At 42.6% G+C, this 16634-nt stretch overlaps 1 protein-coding gene across 1 annotated transcript in view; it reads left to right on the plus strand.

Annotated features, from left to right (window-relative positions):
• The window catches only part of gnptab (N-acetylglucosamine-1-phosphate transferase subunits alpha and beta), a 28034-nt gene extending 13367 nt beyond the window's left edge, over positions 1 to 14667 (plus strand). Inside the window, exons 10-21 of the mRNA XM_072672495.1 lie at positions 1282 to 1452; positions 1840 to 1963; positions 2163 to 2375; positions 3311 to 4338; positions 5206 to 5405; positions 5674 to 5893; positions 6199 to 6312; positions 6646 to 6731; positions 6815 to 6913; positions 7093 to 7260; positions 10184 to 10274; positions 12063 to 14667. Coding sequence (XP_072528596.1) covers positions 1282 to 1452; positions 1840 to 1963; positions 2163 to 2375; positions 3311 to 4338; positions 5206 to 5405; positions 5674 to 5893; positions 6199 to 6312; positions 6646 to 6731; positions 6815 to 6913; positions 7093 to 7260; positions 10184 to 10274; positions 12063 to 12134 — 2586 coding nt within the window. The 3' untranslated portion in view covers positions 12135 to 14667. The remainder of the gene's footprint in view (positions 1 to 1281; positions 1453 to 1839; positions 1964 to 2162; positions 2376 to 3310; positions 4339 to 5205; positions 5406 to 5673; positions 5894 to 6198; positions 6313 to 6645; positions 6732 to 6814; positions 6914 to 7092; positions 7261 to 10183; positions 10275 to 12062) is intronic.
• The last annotated feature ends 1967 nt before the right edge of the window (positions 14668 to 16634 follow it).

The following is a 16634-nucleotide window of genomic DNA, read 5'->3' on the forward strand; positions in this document are numbered from 1 at the left end:
ACGAATTAATAATTCCTCTGAAAGTAGATATGGACAGGTGTAGGTGAGTGGCTATTTTCTTGTAGCCATTGCCTGACTTGTGGAGGTCAACACACATCTGCCTTACTTGAATGGTATGTTCCTTTGTCTTTCCCATGTTGAAGAGAAATGGCCTCTGTGTCACATCATATTTATACCCCAGGGAAACAGGAAGTTGTGAATTACTAATTAAATGTTCCTACATACACTGATCAACTTCATAAACTGCTGTAGAATTGACAGAAATACTTTAATTACATTTATTTCCTAAGAAATGTTAGGGGTGCCAATAATTGTGGAACAGGTGATTTTATGAAGAATAAGGGATTAGAATAAGGGAGTTAAAGGTTGGATTTTTCCAATCGTGGTCCTATATTATTTAGAAAAAAACTCAATTTATTAGAAGTTAAAGAACACATCTTAACCAGGGGTGCCAATAATTATGGAGGGCACTGTGTGTGTATGTATGTATATGTGTTTTTTTGTTTTTTTTTTTATTTAAAATTAAAAATGAAAGAAAATAAATTCTCCAGTTCAGAACATTAAAAAAATTGCAGTTTAGGGGAACTGTGGCAGTCAAGATCTGGAAGGCCTAAGAAGTCCTCTGACCCAAACATAGAAAATTTGGGAATCAACCTCAAACAAGCTTTGTATGCAAAACTGTCCTTTTGTAAAGAAGAGTGGGGCAAAAAAACAAAAATGGAAAGTCGTGTAGCTGAGACAGAAAGTGTTTGCAAGCTGTAATTTTTGCCAAAGGGGATGTTACTAAGTCCTGACTCCAGACTCCTGTCTTTCATTATGCAAACGTGTATAGATTTTGTAAACATTTGGGCACCTTACAGAGTAAGTGTGTTAAGATTTTGTCATCTGACCTCACTAACGATCTTGTCGCTGAATGCAGTCAAATCCTCACAGCAGTGCTCCAAAATCCAGTAGAAAGAAGGACAGAAGGAAAGAAGGTCTTTCGTGGACAGTAGAGATAGTTACTCCTACAAAAACAGGATTATTATTATTATTATTTTCTATGTTATAGTTATTTATTATTTTTTAACAGCCTTGATTTTGGAAGAAATGCTGAATAAGCAGGTGTCCCAATACTTTTGTCCAATACTGGATAAGCTCTTAAGAGTTTAATGGAGTTAATGGAATTAATTCACATTATCCCACTATTATGTCCCATTTAACCAGGCTCACCGTGTGTGTGTGTGTGTGTGTGTGTGTGTGTGTGTGTGTGTGTGTGTGTGTGTGTGTATACCCTCCCAGGAAATCTTCCAGAATCAGTCGCACCTGCCCACGTTCAGTTCTCCAGCCATTGAGACCCACATCCATCGCATCCCGGGCCTCTCACAGAAGTTCATCTACCTCAACGATGATGTCATGTTCGGAAAGGATGTGTGGCCTGATGATTTCTACAGTCATTCGAAGGGCCAAAAGGTTTGAGGGCACATGGTTTTCTATTTAAAAAGGTACAAGCAGGGATTACGGAGCAGCAAGGGTGTCAAACATACGGCCTGATTATGGTTCTAATCCGGCCCCAAATCCATGTTCTCAGCAGTGAACGATGTTTAATTTACCATTCAACCACTCAGCCAAACTCTACAGCAGAACAGATCAAAATCTCGATTTCAGCTGGGGGTGAGACAACAGACAGTTAACCTCTGAGACAATACCTATCCGAATACCCATTTGTTGTTTGTTTAGAATTTGATTATATGGCTTTAAAATGTAATCCCAACCCTGCCTAGAGGTGGTCGAAAGACGGTACAGCTAGAATGTACTACAGCCAATTTCTTGTAAATTTCTTTCTCTCACCCATTGTAGGTATACCTCACCTGGCCTGTTCCTAACTGTGCTGAAGGCTGCCCAGGCTCATGGATCAAAGATGGCTACTGCGACAAAGCCTGTAACAACTCTGCCTGTGACTGGGATGGTGGAGACTGCCTGGGTGAGCATTAATCTCCTCTTTACTGTCTCTTATTTTTGATTGTCTTTGTCTCTTCTGTACATTTCTAAAGCACACAACCTAAAGTCAGGTTAACTTTGACTGTCTGCTGGCCATGCAGGGTTGGTTAAGACCTTGGTTTAGCCTCACTGCCTTCATCCTGTGTGTGTGTGTGTGTGTGTGTGTGTGTGTGATCCTGCAGGTACGGCAGGAGGTAGTCGTTTCGGTGGTGGTGGTCCTGGAGGCTCAGTTGTCGGAGGTGGACAGCCCTGGCAGTTCGCAGGGGGGTTAGGAGGTCTGGGGGGCGTGTCCTTCTGCAACCAGGGCTGTGCGAACTCCTGGTTAGCTGACAAGTTTTGTGACCAGGCGTGTAACGTCTTGACCTGTGGCTTTGATGTGGGAGATTGCGGACAAGGTGAGAGAGAGAAATGTGGTGGGCAATGTCTATACACATGATCCGAAGTTAAGAACATAAGAATGCACAGCGGAATTAGGTCATTTAGGCATGCGGTTTCCCCAGTGCGAATTGGTCCCGTACTTGTTAGCTACATAGCCATTTAGCTCTAAATAAGAATCTTTAATACCAAACATGTCTTTGTTGACCAGCAACATGTGGGGTAAGAGGGCAATTGTACGGTTAAAATTTTTACTGGTACTTTAGGTCAGTAGTAGAAATGTATTAATTAGTAATACATTTGAGAAAAATGTATTTTGTAGGAAACTAGTAGCAAATTATTATTATTAGCAAAATTGTAATTATATTCAACCAAAGGGTGAATGTTAAGTGATGAAACAGCTAACCATTAAATCTAAAAAGAAAAAACAAATAAACAAACAAAAAAAAGTAATAATAGATCATGAAGTACAGGATTGCTTTATAGTGTTTAACAGTCCAGCCACAAGCTAATACATTAGCACTGTAGAAACCACCCAGATACACCAAAGTAAACACGCACAACCATTTAGAAACACTGTAGCAAACACCTGGGATACCATATCTACCCATTAGCAACACCGTGGTAACCACCGGAGATACTGTAGAAACCGCCTTGCAACCTTATTGCAACCACTAGGGATACAAAACAACCACCTAGTAAAATCATAGCAATCATGAAATCACCTTAAGCTGTTGCTCACTGTTGCATATTGAAGAACCTCCAAAAGTTCCTTAAGGAACTTAACAGGGTAGTGAACACATAGACAACCCAATTACTGCCTGGAAATGGGGACCACTTAAGCTATGCAGCCCTTCTCTGTTTTCATCAGGAATCACTTTTATAGTTGTATTTGATGTACTTTGTATGTTTCAGTGCTAACGTAATGCCCTCGCTGTGTGTCTGTTTTTATTAGATAACTTTGGCCAGCTCCACCGTGTTGTCCTGCAGAGGAACAAGACACATTACACTATTCCTCAGGGAGAGCTGAGGCCCTACTTTAGCTTCTCTGATTTTGTTAACCGTGTCTCTGAGGCCCAGGTCAGCGATAACCCTGTGGTGCGTCACACATCTGTCGCCAACAAGTGGAAGACCATCCACCTGCTGCTGCTGCCGGGCTACAACGCCACCCAGATCCACTACAACCTTACATTTCAGGGTACAGCTGACCAGGAGTTTACCATGAGCTTCAGTGTGGCTTTGGACACCCGTGAGCTTCCCAAGCCCAACATAACAGAATCTGTGCAGGAGAAAGGGCCCGAAGAACACAAACCCACTGTAGCCACCCCAGAACTGGAGGTTTTGTTTACGGATGTCCCAGCCGAGAAGCAAGCACCCAAACTGAAAAAGAAGACTCCTGAAGACATGCATGCAGTTGTGGAGGTCCCTGCATTAAACACCTCTCTTCTACCTGAGGACGTGAAGCGTGAGCTGCAGAAGCTGGATGAGAAGCTACTGCTAGGGGACATCACCATGAAAGGCTACAATTTGACCAAAGCCACGTTGCTGAGGTCGTTCCAGGACAGGGCACCATCTGAGAGTAGGGAAAACAACAGAGCAGGCAATGCAGAAGAGAGAGATGCAGCAGCGGATAGAAACGGTGATGCATCCAAATCTCATGATAAACAAAGCCAGTTGGAAAAGAGAGTTTCTCTCATCCCAGTTAAGATTGACAATGACCCTGCAAATGACCAGGCTTTCTCTGACCAGTCACGACTTGTGGGCACAGACAAGCCTCCTGCATCCAAACTGCTTGATTCACTGGTGGGAAGCATGTCTAAAGGCAAGAGTACAGAGGCCCAGGCCCATGAACAAAAACCTCAGGCTGAGGATGGAATGGCTGAGTTCGGGCCACCTGTGGGTCGTAAGCTCCAGCACTATACAGGCCCTGAATGGAGCTTCCTGCCATGGGAAAAGAGCAAATATTTTCAAGACCTTCTGGAGGTGAGTTGTCATTAAAGTTGGAGGTAAATAATGTACAATTTATTAAATGAATTTAATTTTTGGCCCTATATTAAAAATGAATCCTCTAACAAATTGAAGTTATTTATTTGAACAGTAAATTAGCACAGTGATTTATCAGTCTACTCAGGCTTTAGTAGAGCTCAGTAACACTGAGATAAATAACTGATCAGCACAGTGATTTATCAGTCTACTCATGCTTTAGTAGAGCTCAGTAACACTGAGATAAATAACTGATCAGCACAGTGATTTATCAGTCTACTCATGCTTTAGTAGAGCTCAGTAACACTGAGATAAATAACTGATCAGCACAGTGATTTATCAGTCTACTCATGCTTTAGTAGAGCTCAGTAACACGGAGATAAATAACTGATCAGCGTAGTGATTTATCAGTTTACTCATGCTTTAGTAGAGCTCAGTAACACAGATAAATAATTGATCAGCACTGTGATTTATCAGTCTACTCAGGCTTTAGTAGAGCTCAGTAACACTGAGATAAATAACTGATCAGCACAGTGATGTATCAGTCTACTCAGACTTTAGTAGAGCTCAGTAACACTGAGATAAATAACTGATCAGCACAGTGATTTATCAGTCTACTCATGCTTTAGTAGAGCTCAGTAACACTGAGATAAATAACTGATCAGCACAGTGATTTATCAGTCTACTCAGACTTTAGTAGAGCTCAGTAACACTGAGATAAATAACTGATCAGCAGTGATATTTCCGTAGTTTGCCTCATGAATTACTAGCCAGTAAAATTGATTGATCCAGTTTATCCCTTGAAAGTGACCCTGAGTGACCAGTGACTAATGGAAGCTGCACCAAAACATTCTGGAACATTCACAGGAAGTGGAACGTCTGGAGAGAGAGCTGGAGTATAAAGCAGACAGCACTGCTACTGGCCGGAGGCTGAAAGACACCTTTGCTGATTCGCTCCGCTACGTCAACAAGCTTCTAAACGGCCAGTTCGGCTTCACATCCCGCAAAGTGCCCGCTCACATGCCACACATGATCGACAGGCTTGTCATGCAGGAGCTACAGGACACGTAAGAATCGCAACACCCGCTCTCACACACACACACACACACACACACACACACTAAATATTCTCTACTCTTGAATGGACAGTGTTATGATTAATGGTTACTTTAGGCAGTCACCATTAAGGAAGGGGGGAGTGAATTCTTATGGTTGTTGTTTGTGCTATTTCAGTCATATTAAGGCTGTAAAATGTTCATTGTTAATGTTAAGATAAATCATGTCTTTCCAAGGCATTTTTGACCAAGCCATCATGTCTTTCTGTCTGTTTCTCAGCTTCCCAGAGGAATTTGATAAGACTTCCTGCCATCGCGTGCGACATTCGGAGGACATGCAGTTCGCTTTCTCTTATTTCTACTTCCTGATGAGTGCTCTGCAGCAACTCAACGTTTCGCAGGTCTTTGACGAGATCGACACGGACCACTCTGGCGTTCTCTCCGACCGAGAAATCCGCACGCTCGCCACGCGCATTCACGAGCTCCCCCTCAGTCTGCAGGTACTTACTTGCAGCCAGTGCTGGATGGGAGGAAATGATAGTGCGAGCCTGTACTATGTCTTGTTAGTAGCATTATCAATACGCTACCTTTCAAATGTAGCAGTTGTCATTCATATTTCTTTCCCGTATTTGTTCAGTAAGCACCTTTACTGTGTATAAAGCAAGGAATAGATTCAGAACAGCTCTGAAAACACATCCACCATGCCTCAGGGAAAGAGTATAAGAGCCTGTGCTTCTGTAACGTCTGTGAGGATGTTTGATGGATGCTAATGAGTTAAATTCCTTGTCTGTGTGGTTGTGAGCAGGACCTGACCGGTCTGGAGCAGATGCTGATTAACTGCTCCAAGACTCTCCCCACCAACCAGACTCTGCTCCACATAGTGAACCCTACTCAGGAGGCCTACTACGACCCCAGCATGGTGAGTGAGCTGATGAGAGCCTTTTTCTGCATGGTCAGCTTTATATGTACCACCTTTCAGCTAAGAATGTCCATTCAATTTGAGAATGTCCATTTTAATGCCCAAGGTCTCTTTGACTGTCCTAGTTTTATTACATCACCAGGTGTATCACAATTATGAAATGTAACAACGGAATTGAAATGTGGTATTTTGGGCATATAGAACAGCCCTGACCACAAACGTGGGTCCTGTAACATCCTGCTGATTAACGCACGCTGTATACTTGCTCTCCTTCTGTTATTCTGTCGGAGAGGGCTTGTGTATAATACTGGACCTTTTACTTCTTGTCTGCAGCCTCCAGTTACCAAAGGTCTGGTCATTCACTGCAATCCAATTGCAGAGAAAATCCAGAAAGCCTTCAAAGACCAGAACAAATACAAGTAGGTCCAGTGCAAAGCATTATGGATCACAGCTGACATTTCCAATTGCTCTTCATTTAATGCTTAACTATTCTCTAAATTAGATTTGAGATCATGGGGGAGGAGGAGATTGCCTTTAAAATGGTACGAACCAACGTCTCACATGTGGTCGGGCAGCTGGATGACATAAGGAAGAACCCAAGGTGTGTTTCCAATACTTTTGAAGTTCTTTAGTCTTAGAGATGTGTGTGTGTGTCTGTCTGTCTGTCTGTCTGTCTGTCTACATGTGAAGCCTGCCCCACAAGTATACCACTGTGAACATGAAAACCTGTCACCATTTATTAAGGCTGCAGGCAGTTTACCATTCCGCTTTTCCCTGTAGGAAGTTCATCTGCTTGAATGACAACATTGACCACAGTCATAAGGATGCCAGCACAGTGAAAGCCGTCCTGAGGGACTTCTACGAGTCCATGTTCCCGCTGCCCTCGCAGTTTGAGCTGCCCCGAGAGTACCGCAACCGCTTCCTCCACATGGGAGAGCTACAGGAGTGGTGAGAGCTTTAGCCATGACGTTAGCCTCTCAGGCAGAGACCAGAAAATGAAAGAGCACTGCATGGAAAAAGTGATGATACCTAGAATGCAGCTTGTTTATTGCGACATCAGTCAGATAGTGGTGGAACTCTCAGGGACTCCCAGGCATAACATTGATGACACAGAGGTCAGAAGCCAGAATTGGTTCTTCTCCTTGAGCTCCAGCCACTGTGTGGATTTATTCAGTTCCACCAGCAGCTCATGTGATTTACTTTGTTGAAGGGCGGATTAGTTATTAAGCAAAGCCTTCCTCAAATGGTTACATATAGAATCACAAAGTTTATTTTTGTTTATTCTTATATAGTTTTTTTCTTAACTAATAAATGCTTACTGTTGCGAGAAATAGCTCTGTACGTCATTTTTAGATGACTTTTGCCCAGTACTGCAATTATTTGATTGCACCCTAGGTCTCTAAAGGTTAAAAAAATGCTGGAGAATTCAATTCCCAGAAATGGATTGTTGTTTTTTTTAACAAAAGAGGGCGCTCTGTAGGTGCCTAACACTCACGTCAAATATAGCGTCCATATGAATGGAAGCTAAAAATGCATTATTAAAGTGTCTATTTATTACCTATTGGGTAAGCTTACTCTTGCAGTGTGTGATTAATAGCTTTGTTTGTCCATCATGTTGAGCGACAGGGGATTGCTATTCCTGTCATCACAGCAGAAAGGATGGCCAATAGCTGTCATCACTAGGAGGAATTCTGGGAATGACTAGGTAGTTCAGGCTGTGTTTATGTGTGGGCATGTATGCTTGTATTTTTGTACTAGTGAGGGTCAAATGCCCTCGCCCATAGCATTGTTCACACTGATGGTTTTTATGATGATATACATGAAACCTATGGGTTAAAATGAGACATTGGGAGATGTTTAGAATTAGCTTTAGGTACACTAGAATAAATGATTATGCAATGTTTGCTCCTTCAAGGTATAGTTTTCCAGTAATGTATGTGTTTGTGTGTGTGGGTGTCTCTGTGGAGACCAGCTGGTTAAGACCTCGAACTTTTGAAATGTGTCCCAGGTTTTGGGTGAGCCGGGCAGAGACCCCGAAATAGCCGGGGCGTCCTGCGGTGCAGCCGGGCAGATCACATGGTGCTGAGGCGGCTTCGCTGTAACAGAGCCGCTTGGCTTCCCAGTTATGAATGGTGATGTGCAGTGGTCATAGTTTCCAGCCTGCACACCTCCACACACACACACACACACCTACAAGGTGGTGACAGGAGAACGACGAGCAGGTGGCAGCATTCCAGGGAGCCGATGATGTCAGCCGGTCACCCTCTCGCCTCTGCTGGGCTGCTGCATGACATCATGTTCAGGCCAAAGGGACGGTCGCTGCCAGGCGTAGCGCTAAAGTCACTGAATTGGATAGCAGCCAGTGCTACATAGCTACACCCTGCGCTGAAAGATGACTGAGATGTCGAAGGAAATTCAAATCTTCAGATTTCTTCTTGTCCCAACTGTAGTTAATCAACCAAGACATGTTTAGTGTCGGAACTTTACTTCTTTAGTTTCTCTGGAGATACGGGGTTAAGCTAGCTAAATTGATTGACTAAGCTTCCCGGACCAAAAAAAAAAAAAAAAAAAAAAGTCCCCTTTGCGTGTTTTAAGGTGGTTGTAACTTCAGGCACAGGATGATCAGGCTATGAAGACCTGTGGGGTGTGCAACTGGATTCATAGATTGGGAAGAGGGGGTGCAGTGAATGTCTCGTTGGATGTGTGGAAAATGGGTCACATAGCAGATGTTAATGATTGGCAAAAAGGAGTGATTGCATTGGGGTGTCCAAAAGGCCATAGTGTGTAGTGTGTAGCTGAACTTACAGGTCTATCAAAGCGTACAGTCATACGGGCCTACCAGTAGTGGCAAAAAAAATCTCAGGCAGCAGAAAGTTCTTGTCAGAATTGTGACCAAAAGGCGCAACTGACGGACAGGGACCAGCAGCATATTTGATATTTGGCTTGTTGATGAAAATCCCTTTGCTTCCAGGTAAGATCTGCTTCTAGAAGACAATGCAGGTCCTTCTCACCAGTTTCTGGGAAAAACTAAAAAACTTCACAGGGAACTGCATAACATGGAGCAAGGTGCTACGCGAGAGACCTTTGCTCAGGTCTGCATGAGAATACCAACTTAAACATGCAATGTTTCTATGTAGATTATATTTAATAGATAAAATCAATATAGATTTATGTATAAAAATGGACATAGCTTGGCATATGGCTGAAAATCATGATGCCTCAATTGTGCCTAATTTTAGGCAGAAACCACATAAGCAGGTTAATTGCTCCACTAATTAAAAGAATACTTTACTTTTTATGGGTGGGTCCTGACTTCAGGAGATTGTGAGTTCGATCTGTGGCACGAGTCAAGTTGGCCTTGCCCTTTCTGTGTTGTGGCCCTCCTTTTTACTACATCACTCACTATGAACACAAGATCTAGCAGTTAATGTTCTCCTCCAAGCATCTTCAGCTGTCCAGTAATGGTGGCAACTTAAAAAAAGATGCTGTGGTGATGGGGGAGATCCAGCTAATGGGTATGATACGACTAAACTAGAGGTAAAATTAGCTACTCCAGAGGCCTAGGCTTGTGGGTTCATTTCTTGTTTCGGTCACTATCTGGGTTCTCCCCTGCATGGGTTCCTCTAGGTACTCTGGTTTCCATCCAACTCCCAAAAAACACATAGTAAGTAAATCTGCTATGCTAAATTTGCTCCTCAGTGAAACTTGTGAAAGTGTTACCCTGCAACAGACTGGCACCCTATCCAGGGAGTATTCTTGCCATGTGCCCAGTGTTTCTGGCTAGGTTTCAGACCCGCAATCGTGTCAAGGAAAGGAGGTTAGATAATAAAAGTAAAGTATTATAAAATTATGTTTGTCCTCTGTTTTCCAGGAGAATTTACAGGGACAAGCTGAAGTTCTGGACGCATTGTGTACTGGTGACGCTAGTCGTTTTCACCGTCATCTCCTTCTTTGCCGAACAGGTCAGTGTCATTTCTTCGCATGCCTTCCCGTGCTCAGACGGTTGGTCCAAATCAGTAACAGTATGCAGTAATAGGGTTCTAATTCCGTTCCTTCTAAAAGAACGCCGTTGTCATACATGGCGTTATCTGTGGTTGTATGGTTGTGTGACAGTCGGGGCAGTTTTATTAATAATGAGGTCAGGGGAAATGCCTGATTGACATGTGCCAAGCACACTCGTGAGGCATGCAGGGAACGGCTGCATTGTGATTTGATCTTTGGCAGAGGGGTCATGTTCCTCACTTGTTGATCCTGGGAAAGGTTAATTAGCCCACTGACCTTTTAGTGGACAGAACGTCTTACTCCGTCTGCTGTGACAGGAAAGGAATTGGAACACTCACTCTTAATACGGAGCTGGAGATGATTCATTGTCACAAGGTCCTCCATTGAGGTTCTGTATTTCTTCCTCTCAACCCCTGGCCCCTGCATACATGGACACACACACAGACCGACAGACACACATAGCAGAAAGCATGATGACAGATGTGTTCCTTAATGACCTGACGCATTAGCAGCTTTTGCTAAAACTCCAAGGCTTAGATTTACAGCACCATGAGTGCAATCTATGAGTGCTCCTTGTTGTAGCGTAAAGAAGAAGACTCACAATGCATGAAGTGAACGGAGTAAAGAAAGCTGAAAGTGACAAACAACATTTTCCTTGCTTGTCCGAAGGCTCTCTCTTTAGGCCATGCAGGTCCTGTATGGGAAGTTTTTATGAGGTCATTAAAAAACCAACGCATTTACATTAGCTGTATTTTCAGCATGCAGCAGTTCAGCGCCAGCCATTCACGCTGAACTTCTAAGGGGTGTTTTAGCCTGAACTGCCTTTGGGATGAGCCACCATATCAGAAAGTTCCAATCTAACTCCTCCATGTGCTCATATTTGTGTAGGTGTCACTGCACAGTAGGACGGCACACCACCACTGCAGAGTCTGCTTAGTGTTCCTAAGAAAGTCCTATAATCCAGCTGCTTAGGGTTTGTGGAGTCCGAGTGCGTAAAATTCAGAGACCTTGGTTTGAGGTACCTGAGGGCTTGAATCTTTTGGTGCCCTTTTTTTTTTTTTAACATTACAAAATAAAATGAATCCACTAATTTAGCTTCAAATGTTGAAAAGAATATCATCATAAACTTGAAACCTCTTGGAAATCAGTTAATCTTCTACTCACTAAACTGTTCACAGCTACAGAAGCTTGGCCTGGTAGGCGGCCAGACGTGTGTGTGTGTGTGTGTGTGTGTGTGTGTGTGTGTGTGTGTGTGTGTGTGTGTGTGTGTGTGTGTAACTAACCCTAACCTACAAGCTCCTGACTCGTACCCTAATTATTTTGAGTCCTGTTAACCTCCACGGGTTTACACTGCAGCTTGCTTTTAAGTTCAGTATAATGTGCACTAATTGGGCTTTTTTTGGGGGGGTCGTGAAATTGCCATGTCACGATTGTTTTGTAGCTACCAGTGGCTTTTGTGAAAACGTATGCCTGCTTAGGTTCTGTGGTATCGGAGAACATAGTGGCTGGTGCTACTTCACAGCTTGTAAACTTGGGTAACATGGAACTTGCCTGAGGTTTACCACTAGCACTTACACCTTAGCACATTCGCAGCCATTCAAGCGCAGCTCTCTTGCGGTCAGCTCGTAAATTCGCAAGTTTATGAGTTGGGAATGCACCAAATGCGCCGTAAATACGCGTTTTAATGGCAGTGATAAAAGCTAAGTGGATTCCCAATGTGATGTCATTTTCTTTTCCCATCCCTGCAGCTGATCGTGCTTAAGCGCCGGCTCTTCCCCAGACGCAGGGTCAGCAAGGAGAGCAGCTCTGAGCGAGTATGAAGACGAGAGCGAGGTCTGATACACGCTCACTGGTTTCCGCCTTCCTTTTCCTTCTCTCTTTGAGGGGCTGGAGAACCGAGAAGGAGGTCGGTGTGTGTGTGTTGTGGACTAAGAGCAAACCTTATTTTCCCTGGTGTGGCACGCTCACCCCTGTCCTACGACATAACGGTCACCAAGGGGCCGAAGCACAGAGACTAATAGGAGAGGTTTCCTGCTGGATTTTATTGTGAGAGACTGGAAAGGAAAGGACTGGGACCTTGCATGCTTCCTCCACAAGAGGGTGACAGTGAGACACTGCTGTGACCCTGCTGACATTCAAAGACCGGACAACGTGACCAGCTAGCTTCGCTGAGCCGCAGCACAAACAGAAACACTCCAGTTGGGACTGATTTACTGTTTTGGACTCGGTGAACTCCTGAGAGCAGAGCAGTTGTTGTGTACTGAATGTCAGACACTGCATTAATGATAGTATTTTAAATGGAGAAGGGGTTCAGATTATGGAGACTGAGCTTTAGATGATTCCTGTCTTTTTATTTACTGTTGCTGTTACTCACTGTCCACGCCCCCCGCCCCCGGCCCTCTCCCCAATACTGAATATCAGTGCCTTGTCTCTAGTACAGATGAACACGGTTCACTTTGTTGCACTGCTTGAACTCTTCTGGAAGTCTTCTATTTCTACCTGTCTTTAACCGTCCTGGTCTGTCCCTCTGCCTTTTTATAGAACACAAGATACAAATACAGCACAACTGGAATGTGAGGGAGCATCACTGACTGCCCACTAAGCCATGTGGCTAACTGTCTCTCTGTCTGTCTGTCTGTCTGTCTTTCTCACTTTCTAATTACTTCTTTCCCTCTTTGTCTTTCCCTCTTGCTCTCTCCTTCTTTCTGTCCCTTCCTGTTCATCTTTTTTGTCCTTTTGTTTATTTTATTTTCAGTCCTCTCTTTCCTTCTTTTCAGTCCTTCAGTCCTTCTGGCCTTTTTCTTTGTCTTTCTTTCCTTCTTTTTGTTGTTCTTTCTTTCCTTTATTCATTTTCCGTCCTTCTGTTGCTCTGTCCTTTTCTTCTTTCCGTTCTTAGTCTTTTTGTCTTCCTGTCCTTTCTTTCCTGCTTTCGTTTTCAGTCCATTTGTCATACTGTACATTACATACTGTAATGTACATCTTTTTCGTTTCCTAAATTTTTTCTTGTTTTTGTTTCCCTCTTGTTCTTTCCTTTCCTTCTGTCTTTCTGTACATCTGTTTTTCTTCCTTCCCTTCGCTTCTTGTCCTCCTTTCTGTCCTTCTGTCATTCTCTTAACTGCATGTTGATGAGGTCCATGATTGTAGCCTGAATCTGTGTGTGTGCGTGTGTTTGTATCAGGACTGAAATTAGAAAGTTCTCATCGCATGCCGGCACTTGATTCTGTATCTCCACCTCAGCCTGTGTGCTACTTTCACAAGAACGTCTGATTTTTATTTTTTTTCCTTTTTGTTTAAAGATCAATGAAAGGAATGTGGGTCTTTTTGAATTGGGGAATGTAGACGTTTTAAGTTCAAGTTGAACTACATTCCTCTGTTTCTGTGTCTGAATGAACCCTGGGGAAAGACATGATCCTGCAGATCAGGCCTGATTAACTCACTTTGCTACTTTGCTACTGTTCTCAGCTCTGTCAGCTCCTCCCTTATAAAGCTTGTATTATAAAGAATGAATGCCCGCCGTGACCAGCGATCACTCTGTGTGGCCAAGTAGCGCAGACTCTGTCCAGATCTGCACAACTCCGTCTAACGCAAATGCACCTCCACTGCTCATATTGAGGCCATACAAACTTTAATGCTTGCTAAAAAAAAATTTTCTTTTTTTTTGAAAAGCATTTGTAGGAAAAGGTACATAATAAGTATTTTTTGTTTTTTTGTTGTTTCATTGAAATGAACTGTGAAGTGAACTGAATGGGTACGCACTGAATAGTATTCAGTCCAACATTTTATTGATGGACGTTTTCAGAGGTGTTTCATCTGATATACTGATCGTTTACTCCATGTTAACGGTGTCTAGCGTGGTTAAGTGTTTTCTTATCCTCTTGCTCTTCTTCTCCCTCAGGTTTTAAAAAGGGAGCAGATCCATTAAGCATTAAGTATTCAGATGTGTATAGATGAAAGGACTGATACACTTCTCTACTGACAGTTAATGTGCCATGTTTTTTTTTTTTTTTAACTAGAGGAACGCTCTCAGTGCAACCTATAATGTATAGAATAAAACATTTGCTGGTCACTGGCTGGACATCTGCCACCTTTTTTCCCCCCTGTGTACACAACCTGCTGTCCTGTGCTGTTCAGGCAGACTCCCCACTGGACATTAGGAATGAATTTCTGGATGTGATTGAGAATGTCTGAGTAAACTGTCAGTGTAATCTTGCACCATTAGTTTCTAAGCATGTCACAAGTAATGAGATCTGTAAGTTCTGAATTCATCATGCCATTCAGGTTGGAATCACTGTTTGAAAAAAATTTTAATTCATGTTTTTCAATAAAATAAAAACTATTTGGTTGCAGAAAAAAGGTGTAAAATGATTCTGTAGGAAAGTCCTGTGCCACTTCTCAGCTAACAGGTAATAGTTTTGTTTTTTTAACAAAGGTATGAGCAGAATGAATACAATTAATAATAACAAAACATTTGTTATTTAAAAATAACAAAATATTGTTTATTATTTATCACATTCTTTTTGAGACCACTCTTGTTGTTGTTTTGGCAATTATTGGTCCATACTTCTATACTCTATTGAATATTTAAAAAAAATAAAAATACCCTTAAGTGCATGTAATATTGATGATCTTATTGATTATCTTTTTATTTATTTGATTTTAACAAGTACAGCTTTTATTTATTTATATATATATATATATACAGTGAGTCCAAGAAGTATTTGATCCCTTGCTGATTTTCTTTGTTTGCCCACTAATAAAGACACTATCCTTCTGCACTTTTAATGGTAGATATATTCTAACATGGAGAAACAGAATATCAAGACAAAAATCCAGAATATAATTTTAAAGAATATATTTTAATTAATTTGTATTTCAATGAGGAAAATAAGTATTTGATCCCTCTTGCCAAACACACTCAATACTTAGTGGCAAAGCCTTTGTTTGCAAGCACAGCGGTGAGACGTTTGTTGTAGTTAACCACAAGTTTAGCACACACACCAGGGGGAATTTTGGCCCACTCTTCTTTGCAGATCCTCTCTAAATCATGAAGGTTGGTGGGCTGTCGCTTGGCAACTCTGACCTTCAGCTCCCTCCATAGATTTTCGATCGGATTGAGGTCTGGCGACTGGCTGGGCCACTCCATGACCTTAATGTGATTTTTCTTGAGCCAATCCTTTGTTGCCTTTGCTGTATGTTTAGGGTCGTTATCATGTTGGAAGACCCAACCACGGCCCATTTTCAGATCCCTGGCAGAGGGGAGGAGGTTGTCCCTCAGGATTGTGCGGTACATGGCTCCATCCATCTTCCCAGTGATGCGGTGAAGTAGCCCTGTACCCTTGGCAGAGAAACACCCCCAAAACATTATGCTTCCACCTCCATGCTTGACGGTGGGCACAGTGTTCTTGGGGTCATAGGCAGCATTTTTCTTCCTCCACACATGGCGGGTGGAGTTGAGGCCAAAAAGTTCAATTTTGGTCTCGTCTGACCACAAAACCTTCTCCCAATAACTTGGTTCATCTTTCAAATGATCATTGGCATACTTGAGGCGCGCCTCCACATGTGCTCTCTTCAGCAGGGGTACCTTTCGGGCACTGCAGGATGTGAATCCATTGTTGCGCAAAGTGTTGCCAATTGTTTCCTTGCAAACTGTGGTCCCAGCTGCCTTCAGGTCATTTGCTAACTCCTGCCGAGTGGTTGCAGGACGATTTCTGACTGTTCTCAGCATCATTGCCACCCCACGAGGCGAAATCTTCTTTGGAGCACCGGGCCGAGGTCTGTTGATTGTCATGTTATACTCTTTAAACTTTCTGATAATTGCACCAATAGTTGTTACTTTCACATCCAACACCTTACTAATCTTTTTGTAGCCCATTCCAGCTTTGTGAAGGTCAACAATTCTCCTGTGGTCCTGTGACAGCTCTTTGGTTTTACCCATGTTGGAGACTTGAAATCTGTGTGATCTGTCTGATTCTGTGGACAGGTGTTTTTCACACAAGTGATTAGTGAGAACAGGTGGCTTCAGGTCAGGTAACAAGTTGATTGGGAGTGTCTAATTGGTCTGTAAAAGCCAGAACTGCTAATGAATACTAAGGGATCAAATACTTATTTCACTCCATGAAATACAAATCAATTAATATATATTCCTTAGATTTATTTTCTGGATTTTCTTTTTAATATTCTGTCTCTCCATGTAAGAATACATCTACCATTAAAAGTATAGAATGATCATGTCTTTATTAGTGGGCCAACGAAGAAAATCAGCAAGGGATCAAATACTTCTTGGACTCACTGTATATATATATATATATATGTTATTTAAA

The sequence above is a fragment of the Salminus brasiliensis genome, chromosome 2 (assembly GCF_030463535.1).
Source record: "Salminus brasiliensis chromosome 2, fSalBra1.hap2, whole genome shotgun sequence".
NCBI lineage: Eukaryota > Metazoa > Chordata > Actinopteri > Characiformes > Bryconidae > Salminus > Salminus brasiliensis.